The sequence below is a fragment of the Gobius niger genome (genome assembly GCF_951799975.1).
Source record: "Gobius niger genome assembly, chromosome: 12".
In the NCBI taxonomy this organism is placed as follows: Eukaryota; Metazoa; Chordata; class Actinopteri; order Gobiiformes; family Gobiidae; genus Gobius; species Gobius niger.
The window spans coordinates 22,916,755-22,933,721 of record NC_136863.1 but is presented as its reverse complement, the minus strand read 5'-3'; the positions used below and the strand labels follow the sequence as shown (position 1 = coordinate 22,933,721).

General features: G+C 41.0%; 3 protein-coding genes across 3 annotated transcripts in view; 2 read left to right on the top strand and 1 right to left on the bottom strand.

The window, feature by feature from the left end:
* Positions 1-1,051: 1,051 nt before the first annotated feature.
* mansc4 (MANSC domain containing 4) lies at positions 1,052-2,990 on the top strand (the record flags this gene model as incomplete). The annotated part of the gene is made up of 3 exons (XM_079568378.1): positions 1,052-1,401; positions 1,473-1,607; positions 2,125-2,990. The coding sequence occupies exons 1-3, from the start codon at positions 1,182-1,184 to the stop codon at positions 2,988-2,990; spliced, it is 1,221 nt and encodes a 406-aa protein (XP_079424504.1). The 5' UTR covers positions 1,052-1,181.
* Positions 2,991-3,992: 1,002 nt separating this feature from the next.
* On the bottom strand, positions 3,993-9,597 carry mrps35 (mitochondrial ribosomal protein S35). Its single transcript, XM_079568007.1, has 8 exons — positions 9,460-9,597; positions 9,012-9,064; positions 8,774-8,941; positions 8,479-8,539; positions 8,071-8,210; positions 6,455-6,564; positions 6,317-6,386; positions 3,993-4,316 (listed from the first exon to the last, which is right to left on the bottom strand). Exons 1-8 carry the CDS (start codon positions 9,590-9,592, stop codon positions 4,044-4,046), a joined length of 1,008 nt encoding a protein of 335 aa, XP_079424133.1. The 5' UTR covers positions 9,593-9,597; the 3' UTR covers positions 3,993-4,043.
* Positions 9,598-12,382: 2,785 nt separating this feature from the next.
* kcnq1.2 (potassium voltage-gated channel, KQT-like subfamily, member 1.2) overlaps positions 12,383-16,967 on the top strand; it is a gene marked incomplete at its 5' end in the record, with an annotated part of 130,010 nt that continues 125,425 nt past the window's right edge. Inside the window, one exon of the mRNA XM_079567323.1 lies at positions 12,383-12,879. Coding sequence (XP_079423449.1) covers positions 12,383-12,879 — 497 coding nt within the window. The remainder of the gene's footprint in view (positions 12,880-16,967) is intronic.

Here is a 16,967-nt window from a genome sequence, read left to right as displayed (position 1 = left end):
TCTTAAGTGCTTTGGTTTGTTCAAAATCTGAACAGTTAATGTGATAATTGATATGCATACCTACTGCCTTCACAAGCCGACCTGTCTTCACAACCAGGTTTGCTGCTTCCATTAAAATGTAGATGTGGCACTTTAGAATCAGAAATGACTTTCAGTTAAATTCTTAAGTGAAAGCAAAAAAAGTGCCAACACAAACTGGTTTTATTAAGAAAGTGCAAAGAAAAGTCATCATCGCTGACTTTGCATGCAGCCTATGTCTTTTATTTACCTTTATCATATGTATGTATATATATATCTAATTTATTTATTTATACATGGCTCCATATTCCAATGTTTATATGTCCTAGGCTTCATTGGCTGCACAATTTGGAAAAAAATGCCAACCCTGCTCTCAATCACTGTAATTTCAGATTCCTTGTTATAACAGTAAAAGTATTGATTTATGCACTATTACACACATTTTGCACTTATACCAATGCTCTCTATTTAGCTGCAGCAAATTGCGGTGCTTTCTATAAACCCATTCTTCTGAGAAGTTCGCTCAGCTCCCAGGTGTAAGCTGAGAATGTGGCGCAGTGATGGACAGACAAGCTCACAAAGACAGAGAGACAGGTGTACCAAATCCAAAAGCCTTTTCTCATAATCCCGTTTGAAAGAATTGAGGCAGATTGCTACAATTATAACAATCCACTCTCAGATGGACCCAATACAATGTTTGTCTGCTTTCCCCTTGATGCTTAATGTTTCTGATCTAAGTGGGCAGGACATTTTGTATTGTCACAAACGTTAGAAACGTAGATGCTGTATTTGGTGAGGAATATCAAGTATAAGTATAAGTAATAAGTAAGTTATCCTTAAAATAAATACCACTGTAATAATTCATAATCATGGAACAACTAATTCAGACAATGGAAAAAACTTAATCTAGATAATGTACCCATTTCTACCTAACAATTCCCTTCAGGCTTGGAAATTCTAGTCGACCACTCTCTTTTTCTTGCGCATACTGCAGTGTGTTTGGCTGGCCCCACCTCCCGCAGGTGCGTAACAGTGACAGCACACCTGAGAGGTACTGTCTGCCTACAGTAAACTGTGAATTCACTGTACGCTGCCCAGTCCCGGGTTCAAGCGCACTAAACCCTCTAATGAGTCTAGCCATGCTCTGATCCACATTACGCGCGATGAATGCCACATGGCGCTTGCTGACGCTTCTGAGTGCGCTGTTTAGCGCTGAGTCGAGGTGCTCGCCGACCTCCTATTACAAAAACTGCTGGATCCGTCGTTTCCCTGGGATTTACATCGATGTGGAGGAGTCCCTGAGGCGAGGAGCGCAGTTACTCAAGTTTTATCAAGAGGAGACTGCGCTCAAGTGTAGCCGGACCTGCTGTCTGACCAGAAACTGTAAGCAATGATGTTGTGGTGAGCACATGCAAAGACAAAGTACTGTGACTGTTTATGTTTCTTCTGTGAAGTTTCTTGTAATCTAGCCATTTTCCACTTCGACGCTACACAAGAAAGTGTGAACTGCTTCCACCTGCACTGTCCCAGTCTGGAGAGCTGCATACTGAGCCACAGGAGCAACGTGGTCCTGTACAACATCACTAAAGGTACGTGGCATGGGTATAGATGTTGATGGACAACACTATCAATCATATTTTTATGAAATATCGGAGAATTGCCAACTTAATCTCGGCGCTCAATAATTAAAGGCCTTCTACCGGATTTTTTTGTTTACAAACAATACCATTTTTTTTGTTTACATTTTTTAACGTTAGTTGCGGTCCAAATTCATTAAAACTTTAGAAACATACTTCACTGGGAAGAGTTTACAATACAAGCATATATATATGTAGGCTCCAATATAACACGTCATTCATTCACCTCAGCTGCAATACAAATTAGATAAATGTACAGCTGTTTTTATCATATACTGAAAGAAAAATAAAGAACTTAATTTCATTAGTAGAAAATAAAATCAGGTACATGGTCCTAAGGATTTTGGGAATAACGTATTTCTAAAATTGAACAAAAAAAATAATAATCTGTGTGTCACAAAAATATAAACAAACATGAATCTTAATATCTAAATGTATCTACCTTATAATCCTTCCTATCACCCTTCAGGTGTGGACCCAGACCTGCTGGTGTTTGGTAAATACTTCAACACTAATGTACGTGTGTTACCGCATCACTATAGCCGCTCCAACGCCTCGGACCCTCTGCCTCCCGACAAGCGCCACTTCATCCACCCACGCCCTCGCCCCGCACCACCAGCCCCTGCCCCTAAGCCCATCTCCACAGAGACCGACACAACAGCGCTCACACCGGCATCCACGAGAAAAACGTCCCACACCGCAACCAGACTGGAACCTCCAAACACCACAACCAGGATAGAACACTTCGCCACGGCGACCACAACTCAACTTCACACCACTACTGATCTGCAACAAGCCAGGACGACAACCACGACTCCATCAACCAGTCCTAAAACGTATACTGTTCAATCAAGCTCTCAAAAGCCAGACACACATGCTACTAGTCATTCCACCACCCTGACCTATCCTCTCTTGTCCACCATGGAATCAGCAACACCTCCAAAATCTCCCCTCTCCTCCATCACGAGCCCCACAATGTCCAGGGGTCCAGCGGCCAACATAGAAGGCAGCAAACACAGTGCCAACGACACCAAAGGGAGCCTGGGGCGGAATCAGAGCGCGGTCAGCGAGGATGGCCAGGGTTCGGGTGGAGGTGGCGCGGGAGGGGGCGACTCGTGGACAGACGTGAGTCCCGGTTGGCACGTAGCCACCCACACTGTGCTGGTGGCAGTGGCCATCTGTGTGACTCTGCTGCTGGGCTGCTGCTGTTCAGTGGTCCTGGTGTTCAGCTGGAGGGGCCACAGGAAGAGGATGGGGCGCTATCGGACAGCATGGAGGGGCAAGAAGGGCTCCATGCGCCTCATTAAGTACGTCCTGGTGAAAGAAAACTCATGAAGTGTTATGTGATGTGGATAAAAAAGACATTCCGGATAAGTTATTACTGTAAAAATGTATATAGGGGTTTAGCATTTCATATTTGTGTTGTTTTTGTTTTCTTTTTCTTTTTCATTGTAGTCTCAAAACACTGCAGCAACTTTATTATGCGGGGAGGCTGATGATATGTAGTTTGTGTAGTTTGTGTTGGTAGTTTATAAACACCAAAAACAATACTGGATCATTATGTATTAACATAATTCCCAAGATATTATGTATAAATGTTCAAATCAATACTGGATGTGTAATACAGAAACATGTGTCGTAGAGAACTAATGCAAATCTACATTTATTTTTTACTTTTACAGTTTACAGTTCTACAGTTTAATTTGCCTGTACTTTTCCGCTCATGACACAAAAAAACAAAAAACAAACTGATGGATCTAGCTTGTGTAATCCACTTACTCATTTTGCCTTCAGAAAGTTGATCTAACCATTTGGGTGACCTACATTTTGATGCACTTGGGTGAGTTTTGACTGATGTTGATGCCAAAGACTGGGTGGGGGGGGACTTAAGACAGGTTTGTGCTCTTGGTCTTAAGTGGGTCTAATGGGGGCTCCCAACCAGAAAACGCACAGATGACAGAGTGGTCAAAGTCAACAGCGCATTGTCCTGGTGCAGCCCCTGATGGACAGTCTAATGCTGTGTGTTTAACCTGAGAGCGCATCCCCCTCAGTGCGTAGGGTTTCTAGAAGAGGTGCCAAGAGGCCACGGGCCAGAACGTGCAAAACATCCTGTAGATTAGGGCTGAATAATGTCAATGTGAGTGCCATTAATCTTGCAGCCATACAGTAGATTAAAAAAAAAAACAATACATAAGTTAAATGACTTCTTGCCACAAGTCCGTCTTTCTACTCCGACTATCTTTTTTACGCCTCATAACAATTTCCTAGTTTTAGAGTTGTTTTGACCAAGTTAATAATGTACGACCACTACGATTTAAGAATTTTTAACAGAGTTTATTAGTTAATTGTAACACAGAAGAGAAAGCACATAATTTTCTCATCTTAGATTCACAGTTTGAGTACTTTCTTCACAGCCTCTTTATACTGTAGCAGCGTGTCTTCGTTCTCTCCTTCATTTTTTAACCGGGTCACCGAGTCCTTGTACTCCTGTACCTCGGCGCGTCCCAGGAGCTGTTGGCGCATCTCTTCCCCTCCCTCTGCCTCCACGGCCACCTTCATGCGCGTCAAAGTGTCCAAGATATTTCTTTGCGACGGGCTGTTCTCCCAGCTGTACTCCTCCATGTCAGCCACCGTCTTCTCTGCCTCCCAAGCCTCTGTTTTCTGCAAAATATCAGACACAGTGTTGGTGTCTGGTGTCAATAATAAGTAGACTCTTATATATTGGTGATAAGGGTCACCAAATTACCGTTATTACAACCATATCACATGAAGCCATATTATATCCCTCTCCAAACTAAGCTTCTGATTTCGCGGATCATGAAGAAATTGTCCAACTCCCTACATACCATCAGCCCTGGGTCCTCTTTGATGCTCCTCTCACAGAGATACTATTTCTCCATATGTATTTCTCTATGCAGGGGCTGTGTGTCTGTCGTCGCATTCACCCGAGAACAATGCGGTCCGTTGTGGGGCAGATTAAAGTCGAACAGTCCTTGCTCTGCTGCTGTCCAGGTGTGTGAGGGTAATGACCATCATTACTGCTATACATTTCAGATCTACACTACATCCACTGGACAAGCTCCAGTCATTGAGGGGCTCAACTACTGTAAGAGGAAAACAAAAACTAACCAAGATGACCGTTGTTTTGAATATGTTGTTATATACAGCTGCAAAATAAAGGGGGATTTTTTTTTTTGCAAAATGAGATTGGATGGGGGGGGGGGGGGGGAGTGATTAGAGCAGGTTTGTTGTTCACCATGTTCAAGTGTGGTGCATTTGTTGCTGTAAGTGCGCCATCTGGTGGATAGATATGTAATTAATAATTTTTACACATGTAGCTGTATAGGTGTTATGTAGTATCTAATATAGATTCATTTTATTCTTTTTAGCTTCTAACTGTGGTATGGGATAGTTTTCAAGAAATAGTGCCTTAAAAATAAAAATATACTGTGTCTCTGCTCTACTCTGGCTACAGCTGGAGAAATCATGAGGTCTCAAGTACAGATTACAAATCCCAAAAGCAGTTAAGTGCGCCTCTAGTGGTTAAAATGTCACGTCCCCAGCCACAATGGACCTCTGGATTAGCACACGCTGAATTTTGCAGGCACGGTCGCTCTGCCTGAGAGAGCTTCAGATAAAATCACCTCTGCAGCTCTTTACAATTGGCCCTTTTAAGAGCTAGCATTACAACCCGAACGTTACGCCGCTCTCACCGCTTCCCCCGGGCTGGCAGCTGGACAAGCACTGTGTGTCCATTGTGAGTCCGAAAGGGCAGCGGACAGTGTTAGCCTCCTTGGCTCGGACACCTTTCCCCAGAAGAGTTTTCAATGTGACTAAGCCATGACTGGAAGAACTATAAAGACATGAGTTGAGTAATAGCGGGAAGTGAGACACTTTGTTTTTGTTAGATGTATGTGAACAGGGCCAGAGCTGCCAACCTGAAGACTGGTCTTTCTAATGTGGTTTCATTGAGTATAAGGGTCAACACCTAATAAAGAAGTCAGTGTTCTCTAGCAGCTGTAGGAAATGTCAACTAGACAATACAGCTGTTTACGGTCTTTCTCCCCATTCAGAGCTGATACCTCCCGAAAAGGGATAAGACCACAGATCACAGGGCAAGATTCAAGTCTGAAGAGGATTTCGAAACGTCATCACAGAGCCCAAATTTAAAAAGCCTGTTTGCATCAAAAGGATTAGATGCATGTACTTTCCATTTATACACAGTTAGCAATCATAATAACAGCATACATTGCACCAAAAATACTATTGTCAAATCTCGCTCAAAAGTCCCACATATTCCTTGGAAATAAATGAAAGCAGATGAGGGTGAATGCCTAAAGGTTCTCACTGAATGAGTGAACAGAGGCTCTAGGACTGGTCACTGTTTTGATCAAAACATACACATACACATGTTCATTTACCACTGACTAACACAAATACTTTCTAAACAATTTGGGTATCCCTTTCCAAGCCTTTGTATGAGCAATTCTTCACTTTCTGTGCTTACACTAACATGTACCAGGAATAGTGGTATTCACTTCACTATTAGTCAGACTAATATGTTTTAATAATAAATAATATAACTATTATTATCATAAATATAAATCCATAAAAAATAACGGGCCAGGTTTTTTTCGAAGCAAAATGACAAAAGTACTCACCCATGACTCGTGGTAAAGGACAGTAAGTAGATACATGGCATGGTCATAATTCTGCTTTCGCAATGGGCAACTACAAATGAAGAGCAAAATTATTTTCACCCCTGTGTGGATTTGCTTAGATGTTTAGCAGCGGTTTACCTGTCGGCAACAACTGTCAGAACATCAGTGTCTTTGCAGTATCTTGGGCCCACAAGCTTAATCATCTTCTTGCGTGCGTGATCATCAAGATTTAAGCTGGACAGTTTCACCTGTACAAATCACAACAGATCATAATATTCAATGTACTGTAAACATTTGAGTCACAGCAAATAAAATGTCCTGATGAATCCACTGCCACACCGGTGCCTCTTTAATAAAGTCAGTCAAAGGCTAAACTAAGTGCATGGGTGTTTTGATAACCTATATAAGGTTGTGACTGCAGTACTTTAAACCCTATATAAATTAAATGCTCAGATGAAACTAAGCCTTGTGCTGCGAGGATCAAAAACAACAGATTACGTTTCGTTATTATGTTTCTGCGGCTCCAACTTATATAGGATTTAATCAATACAAAAACATGAAAATATTAAAGTAGTAATGAAACTGCGCACTGAAACATATTATACACACGTCTGCTCTTTCATGTGTCTAGTATTCATTTAATATTTAGTTAGATTCATATTTTATATTTTAAAAGGTATTTCTGTTATAAATATAAATGGATTTACATGATCATAAAATTAAGCAGAGGAGCTTATCAATATATTTGCATAAATATACATACATACATAAATAGAAACTACAACTCAGTCCATGGAGACCTCTCTGAGATTTGATCTACAATCTCTTCCGGTCTAATCCACGGGGATTATTGCTACACTAATTCCTACCTTGCTGATATAATCTAAGTGTCAGTGGAGCAGCAGATGGCTGAATTTTAAAAAGTAAGAACACTGCAGTCTAGCCTACAAGCCCCAAATTTAGAGCAGCGGTGGGGAAAAGTCCATTTGTGTCATGATTTCAAAAGAAAGTCATATGTAATATGTGGGCTTAGAGCAAAAAAAAATTAATTATACAAGGAGATCAGGTAAAGCAGGGGTTAGCTACACAGTCATCCCTATTGACAATTTATGACGATAGGATTGTGGATTATTGGATTAATGACTGTTCAAGGTGTATTGTAAATCGACTGATGTTGTCAAACATCTTCAGATAAAAGAATGGATTGTGATGTATACATTTTTACATAAAGCCCTTAAAACTGAGGAAGATTATGCATTGATGGCTCCTTACAATGATGGACAAAATTTGAAGAAAAAAAAAAAATCAATAAATTAGCACGAAACTTTGAGGTCTCCATAAATATTGTTTTAAATAAATGCAGGGATTAAGCCCTATAGGCATGTGCCCTTGGTTTTGGGGTCAGCGAACAATGCCGTCTTTCTGGACACAGGAAAATGATGTCAGATGGCGATTATGTTGCCTTCCACTTAATCTCTAATCTCACTTTACATGCCATGTCTCATTTAACTTTTTATACATTGTAAGACCTAACCTCAAGCTGAAGCTGAAGCTGAAGCTAAAGCTAAAGCAAACACACAGTAGGTTCGAGTCAAAGTATTCATACCCCTTAAAACACACAACACACAATAAATAGCTTTGACGTCTACATGGTAAAATAGAAATATATAAAAAAGGTGTGAAACCTGTCATTGTACAGTTGCTGCGAATGGTTGGATGAAAAGGCTGGAAGAAAGATAAAGAGGAAAACTTACTTGGAGGTTCACAATACGAGCCGAGGGGTTTCGGAGGGATGTACCAGCCGATACAAAGTCTGTGGTTTGGACCTTGATGGGGAAGTGTTTGGAGCACTTCACATCTGTGTCTAGAGCTGAGGGCCACTCTGTGCAGAATGCTAAAAGAGAAGCTACTCTCAATAACAACTTTCAAATCAAATTTTGAATAAGCTTCAACAAATCATACTTTCACAAATGACCGGAAAACCTTTTAAACTATTACATATTTCCCGTATTCAAGAACATGGGCTGAAGAAATATACTAAAATGAGTCAAATGTCCCTCCTGTGCAATAGCAATCAAAGGTGTTTTATGCAGATTTAAAACATTCAGCTCTGTTAAACATGTAAATATTTCGCATGGTCATAAAACTGGAAACTAACTTACGTTTCAGTGCTTCACAATGTTTCTTTATAGCAGCGGGTGTCAGATGCAAAAAATTGGGTATCTGAAAGAGATAATCAGAATGAAAAAATATGAACTTGAAATTGTTCTAGGACCAAATAATGCAATACGATATTGTTTAGCGAGATATTGTGCAGCCTTAATTTGAGCTGCACTGTTCCACCAAATTTTAACACATTTATCAGAGAAAAAGAGGGAGGGAGATAGACATGTAGATAGACAGAAAGAGAGATAGATGATTATTTGTAATTTAAAGTCTTTAACATATTTGACTGACCTTGATTAGTTCCAGGTTCCCATTTTTGTGAGGGGGCACACCTCCTTTAATGGGATATCCCATCCTGACAGGCAGAGGGACAGCGTTTGGTTTGAAGGGAGCAGCAGTAGGATATACTGCACTCCAGTCCTGATCTACAGCCATCTTCTCAGTCCGCGGCTCTCCAGGCTGATATTGACAAGACAGGCTTTAGGTTTAGGTAGAAAACGATTAACACTGTATATAACTCGTTGCATACCTCTCTCCTGGGTTTTCTTACAAACTGGCCTTTGCCTCCTCTGTCCGGGAAGCCTAAAATAGGTCATTGGACATAGCGTAGGATCAGTGAGGGACATGCTTGATCACAGCAAAGCCATTAAGTGTGTGTTGATATTCCACATATCATGGCATTGTTTATTTTCTATATGGTGATCCATGTGTGTTTTAAACAACTTTGTTTAGCTAACAGTTAGGCACATGCTGCACTCATTAATACAGTCTTTTATTAATTTATCACTGCCCTCATAAACAGTTCAAAACGATCAAATGTATACGAGTTTACATGGACTTGAGCAGGATCGCGCTTGAGTCTCAAAATGTCATTGACAACAACATGACAGCGACTGCAGTTAGCAACGAGCTAAGCCTCCACTGCTAAAAAAAGATTCAGTATTTTGCTTACGCCAAATCTTACCGCCAAATCTTACCTCTTTTTCCAGTTGGAGAATTTATAGACAAAGCAGTCACATATGTTGCCCTATTTGATGCATTTGGAAGACAGACACCGGGGATGTTTATTCGTCCAAAGACAAGAAACGCTTTGGTCGTGTAGGAAGCCATTTTTGCGTGACCGACTACGGAAGGCAACGAGGTACAGAAAGGAGCGATGCGTCTTACGAGGAGGCTGATGTTGTTACCAGGTAGTTACTGATAAAGTTCTTAATACTTAGTGGGTAGAACAAATACAGCGTATTGAATCAGGATAAGGAAATATTTTTACTGAAACATGTAGAATGACTTTGAATTATGAAACCAACTCAACACTTCTTTTGGCGCCAGTAATTTAGCCTGATGGTGGCGTTAATCATGTATGTTTATTCGGTACGTAGGCTATGTACTTACGTACTTAAATTTATCACTAGTGACAAAAGCACATCAAGTTGATCAGTTTTCATTTGCCTAACTTTTTTTTATTTTTTATTTTTATTTTATTTTATTTTTTATTAAGTGATGAGTATATAAGATACAAAGTGCACAATTACACAAGTGAGAAGGACACAGGACACAACAGAAGAGACAAATGGGATACACATGGGGAGGAAGGATTACGTGATTGGATGGACAAGTAAAACAGAACTAAATGAAAGGGATATAATCATTTGCCTAACTTAACTTTTGTGTCCAACTGCCAGGCAGATAGTGCGTGCACGGATCCCCGTGTGACGTGCACGAACCGTCCAGCGGCTGTCCCTCTGTCCCTCTGTCTGCAGCTGTCACTGCACCAGCTGCTGTGTGCAGCGTTCAGGTACATAAGGAAAATACCAGCCATACACATGAACTGTCTTCACAAGTGTCGTTATCATGCAGCCTATGGTCTTTATGAACCACGGTAAATATGAGAAAGGGGAAATACAATTTTATTATCACTACGAATCTGACCAACCAGTAACTTACAGATGACGACTCAAACAACTTTTCCCAACGACGGAAAACTTGGCTGAGAGCTTTCACAAACACAGGGAAAATATACATTTTCTGTCGGTTGTTTTGTGGGAGGGGTAATGCATTTGCGCAATTCCCCATCAGGCAAAGTAGGCGACGTCACATAACACTGTTCTGTACTAGTCTATTCAATGAGCCTACTACACATGTTCTGTAGCTGTCCTGCCTGTGTTTGAACGCAACAGTCCCAGACAGCTATGCGCATCAAAGCCACAAGTTCCGCACGCATCAGAGGATGAAAGACTTGCTCCCCTTTTTCACTGGACTTATTTTGTTGAAATTGCCTGGTATTATTTGCATGCAGTTCCTGCACCGAAGAGACGACAATCTTCTGCATAGATGAAAACATTTAATCTGCCAGCAACTTCAGGCGTGTTTTGACGCACGCTGGTAAGATTTCAATGTGTTGACGCCGAGTGTTCAAATTACAGCGCTTCAGCTGCGGCAAATCACAAAGTGTGCTCCATCTGTTTTTGTGCGGTATGCAGTTTTGTTATGCAGTTTTTGTTTATAGAAACGCATATTGTGAATGTTGGATAATTATGGATAATAAGGTGTTCAGTGACAAAACCGCGCGCATTTTACGCATCATCTGTTGAGTGACACACATTTCCCTCGGGATTAAAATTGTTTATGCATCTATTGAGTGCATTGGACGCATATTCAAGTGTGGACCTTATCGGAAAATCTTTGTTTGTAACTCTATCGTCCCCAGCAGACCTGTCCTGCGCAAAGTGTGACAGATTTGATTGTGTGTATTTTGGTCTTGTTGTTTTAAAGGCAGGAAACTCTATCTACAGCAGGACAGCAACGCGTGTGGCTCCTGTCATCACTTCATCGACGTACTGGAGAAAGATACGGCCAGTGGAGGCGCAATCTAATTAGTCTGTCTCTCCACTGTCCAACCAACATTTTCCGAAGCTTTTAGGCACACGTTTGAATTGATACCCCACCACTCCGCAGCAATCTACGAACAAGGTCAAGGCTAATCAACACTACATTAAAGAAAGGACTAGTTGGTTGGTCACAGGTTGCAGCAACATGATTTTTATTTGGCCTGTAGCATATTACTGCAATATGAAGGTATGATCATTTCCTGACCTATGTATGAACACATTTTCACAGGATAAACATTCAGCAATTCACAAATTCTGTAAACATTAGGCACACAATGTAGTATGGATTTATGTTTTTTGATAGTGATATAGCTACTTTATTGTCACTTTATTGGCTGCTACACCTGAAACTGTAACTAGAAAAGTTTTGTCAAAAGAAAGCAATAGAAAATACCTGAACTGAGGTTGCAGGAATAGAGTGATGCTGATCTGTTGTTCACTTGTACAGATTACGTGCTGGGAATAATAGAGCCGACGACGCTTTTAATACGGGACGGGTCAGGATCCCCGGGGTGCACTTGCATTAGCTCCCAGAAAGAACAGTTATTCATCCTTAATCAAATAATTCTCTCTTTTATGTTTTCTCTCATGTCACCAAAAGATGCAGCTGCAGATACTTCCTGTTGAGCCATGATACTCGGAAACACATAAAAGTTTGACATAGGTTAAAATGCTACATTGCCGTGATACTGTAAGTGTAAAAGGAGCTTGATGGTTTGTGTCCATCTTGTTTTACAGTGGCCCAGTGCTGTATTTTTCATGATAGATCCTAAACTAACAGGGGTGTCAGAATGGAGAGCACACCTTTGTACAGTCACACTATCTCATAGCTCATATCACTTCTTCCATTGCAGGTGCGGACATGTGGATCGTGCAGCCCAGTGCAGACCTCGCTCCCACTGGGAGCTAACCATGCCAGACCAAGTGATGTCTTCTGCCGTACTGCCCCCGTCCGCTTGAACCTCCGCTGGTCATCCCAGGACTTTTATGCCGAATCTTCACCTCAGGAAGAATGGGGGAAAAACGGGCACGGTCCTTCCACATGACCTGCCATGTGCAGCGCGACTATGGCAGTCGTATGGGGAGCTCCTTCATCGGGTACAGTCCAAATGGATATGCCGGCAGCAGCCTGAGCCTGAGCCTGGACCAGGACCTGGATGTGGACCCCTTGGGCTCCGCAGACTCCTCTGTGGCGGGGCTGGGCCTGCAGGCACCTGACAGGAGCCGCTACTCTCCTGTTTCACTGGAACTAGAGCCCACAGCGGTGAATAATGGATCAGGCATTCCCCGTTGTCCGCCTGTGGACACAAAGGACCCAGCGCTGCAGATCACACCGGGCCAGCCTTCACTCACCCCAATCCCGCCACCTCTCGGGCGCTCGAGCTGGCTGCTGCACCAGAACCCAAAGGACTTCCAGAGCCCTTACATCAAGACTAGTATGCAGGGGGATGTTTACAACTTCCTAGAGAGACCTGCTGGATTAAAATGCTTCCTCTACCACTTTCTCGTGTGAGTACCGCTCTTCACGGTGTCAGTGCACATTGCACACTCAACACAAATTAATGAAGTTGATTTTATCTCTGACCTAAATTATTTAGAGTATTTAGAAGAAGCTACTGCCCACTTTGTTGTTTGTTTTATCTCAATGATAGCCCAGATTGGTGATAGACAGATAGGTTTAATATTTGATAAGGATTCGTCTATACTAGAAGTTGTATTGAATTGCCTTGTATTGAAATCAGACTACGAGGTGTCTTCACCATAGACCATTGTCTGAGGGTCAGATTCATACAGGGGAGGCCCAGTTATTGCCAACTGAATCAAAATTAACAATAAGCAAAACGTCAGGGCTGCAATGCAATTTATACAGTTTATAACGCAAAGAAATATACAGTCTTCAATGAGTTTTATATAAACCTTCTACACGTGTAGTGTCAACCTCTACAATATGCAACTTATATTAGTTTAGCAGCTTAAACGTCACTTTTTAATACTCCTGTCCAGGGCAAATCTAATTGCAATCAGAATACTCAAGATCTTCTGGAAAATCTATGTGCAGCAGCCCTTCTTCTTCATACATGGTAATTACTTGCATTGCAGCTTCTTTGTGAATTAGGGGAAGTCTATGCTTGTCAGTCGTAGTCTAGGTTGAATCGTACCAGGTCAGTGAGATTTAGTACTCACACTGTTAGTCCAAGGGAGTTGTGTACTGTATGCCTCTTCCACACTGTCAACAAACCAGCAGCTCATGCATGAAACATGGAGCACCTTCTTTGTGCTGCTCACTTGACCTGCTATAGGAGTCTACTGACCTCTACTTAACACATTTTACAGGATTATCAAGTTCACAACATACAAAAGACTCATACGTAAAAATACCAAATATTTCAGTTATCTTTTTGGAATACATTTGTGTAAATTTAAGTAATACTTGGGAGGCAATCCACGCACTGACTGCAGACATTGTTTGTACAAAAAGTTTGGTCAATCTATTCAGGGCTAATTGCAATTTCTATATTACTTATAATATCAGCTAATATTGTGTATATACTCTATAATGACTACAGAATTAGCTACAGTTATTTTCAGCTTTTTTCTAAATCCTGGATGACTGTGATGTCGTAGATTCAAAGGGGAGTTCCTTCTGTCAAATGCCACAGTAAGGACATGTCTCGTACTATGCAATGAAAACTTGACACACACATTGACTATTCAATCCAATTTTGATTTGGCATACCACCTTTACAATACCTTGTCTGTCTTTTTAAAGCTAAGCAGGATTTGGCCATTTTAGTGCCAGGATGGAATCCCTGTTAAAATGCTACACATAATAATTATTAACTATTTGATTCATTGCACAGCCTTAACATCAACCGATGTGGGTAATAGCATTTTACTCATTGAGACATGATGACCCATGAAAGTATCTTATAAATCAACTCGTATTGCACCTGCTTGATTATGGTAATCGAGTCATTATTATGTACGTTTAGTGTTCCCACTATAATAAAGTGTTGATGCAGTAATTGCAGCTCTTATGTTCACCCGTGACAAAAAAGAGCTAGAACCTGAGACCGCACTTCATAGAATATTAAACCCTCCAGACTGATGCCTCTGACACTCCTTAAGTAACTCTTACTTGTCAATGTCACTGATGGACGCCTTTATCACAGGCTCTTCAGACGTGAGACGGGGTATAAAGGCCCAACACTCTTGCAGATGGTCTAGTCTTACTCTGCAGCCAAGTAGCATAACTGGTTACTTAACCTCTTAACCCCCGCCATTTTCTCCAGTTCGGCTTTACCCAAATCTAAAGTTTTACAGCTTTTTGGCCAGTGTAGCACCTCCTTTTTTTAAATACTTTTTTCATACATAGATTTGACACATTTTCAGCGCTTTTTGTTGCTCTTTTGTGACTCTTTGTCGTTTTTGTCATTTTTCAGCACTTTTTTGTTGTGTTTTTGTGGCTTCTTTGTTGTGTTTTTGGTCACATTTTCATCCTCATTTTCAATTTTGACTTTTTAGATTTGGGTAAAGCCAAACTAGGGAAATGTGCTCTGTTCAGGTGGGGGTTAAGAGGTATTTCACTTCTTTATTATGTGCGTTCTTTGGAATTATTTAAAAAATGGTTGTAATTGCAATTTCTTCAAATCTCAGATTAGTTTAAGGCAATTTTGAAGTGGAAAGAAATTGAACCTACAATATTTAATGCAATTTACTTCCATGGAAAAGCCTTGCCAAAATGTTATGAACTTTGACTGCGGAGACTCCCAGAGTCTTTCACAGTGTTGTTAATTTGTTGAACACAGCAACGAAACCAAAAGATTTTTTGAAGTTTATGAAAACTAAAAGTTGTTTGACTTTTCTTCTTTGCGTCTGTATTATTTTTATTGCATAATTGTATGCAGTTTTGTGGAAACATAACCACAGATTGATTTGTCCACAGACAAGCTGCTCATGATTAGAGAATGTGACCTCCACTGTTTGAGCCTTTGTGGCAGACGCAGCCAGGCATCAGCTCTAATGCAATTGCTTGTATGTAACTGGATTGCCTCATTCACTCACAATAAATAGATATTAGCTCACACAAGCTTATATCCCGAAATACAGATCAACTCAGCCTAATCTGTTTGTCCATAAACATCTGTCCCATCATCAACAGGTGATACAGATATGATTAAATCTATAGTTGCCAGTTTCCGGTGCATTAGGGGTAAATCCACATATGTTGTTAGGGAATACCCCTACAGTAGTATGTTATAAATATCTCTCCAGATGCAATAAAGTCAATTATACAATACCTTTTGCCAAACATAACGTATCTGTAAGACGAGCAATGCAAAGAGTAGTAGTGAGTTGGTAAAAGTGACCAGAGCCTATGTTGACATGTGTTCCAAAAGAGTCTTATGCAATGGCGAGCACAACCTGAGTCTCTTGCTTGGCCCCGCCCCCTGTATCTTTTACATAACCACAGGGGGCAAGCATCAGCCACTCTAACTGCCCTCATCATGTTACTGCACAATACGTATAGTACCACTGGAGCTACTTCTTAAATCCACATGATTTGACAAGTGACCGGAGATAGGTCTGTGTACATACGGGTGAACACGGCACTCAAACACGTCTTCCTTGTTGTGCAGCGGGGGGTGGGGAGTAAGGGGTGAAAGCACAGGGAGGGCAGGGAAGGGAGGGAGTTCAGCATCCTGATAACCTGGTGGATAAAAGAGCAGCTAAAACAGTAATTATAAACATCTTGGCGCATTAACATTGAGCATTGAGAAAAGACTGATATACAAACTTAACATAACATTTTGTACTGTACAGATTTTATATGATCCAATGGAGTCCGGGCCATTTTGTATGCTCTGCAATATTTAATTCAAATTGCGATTTGGTTGCAATAGGTCTTGTGGAAGCCCTTTCTCCTTGCATTCATCTTGACCTGGGACCTGTGGGCAGATTTACATGTATTTCCCATGTATTTGGGGGAAAAGATGATGGCTAAGCCTGGATGGAATATCTGTGTTTGCGAGTGGCAGCTGATGTGCTGTAATCCAGCCTAAGCCTCCATAGATGGGGAGGGCAAGAGGGCACTAAATAGGGTTGTGCTTCATGGCTGCTCGGCTTCAGACCAAGTCGGCTTAATGTGGCGGCCAAGTTAATGTCAATTCTCATCATTGCTGGTCGTGGTTAAACTGAGGGAGGGGAAAGGAAATAAGTGACCCGAGAAATATAGACAAATCTTCTCCAATCAAGTTATGTATTGTTATATTGAATAAAAGTAATGATGTCATAAAAAGTAGGGCAATAATACAATCCAAATTATTTACACAAAAACGGTGGCCTATTCCTTTAAGCAATAGGTGGCGTTCACGATTTAGAATGTGATGATGTCATAATGTCAGATGGAGGGCAGGGCCAATACACCTCTATGGGAGAAATGCAGTTTTTGTAAGAAATCTCCAAAATGAAAATTGACAAATGTTTTTCCTCATCAGTATTTGATGTGATATTATTTTTATGTCTGAAAGTCCTTTCTATTGGACAACATCACGGTCATGTTTTCGCACACTGTCATCACTTTTTGACGTTTTACA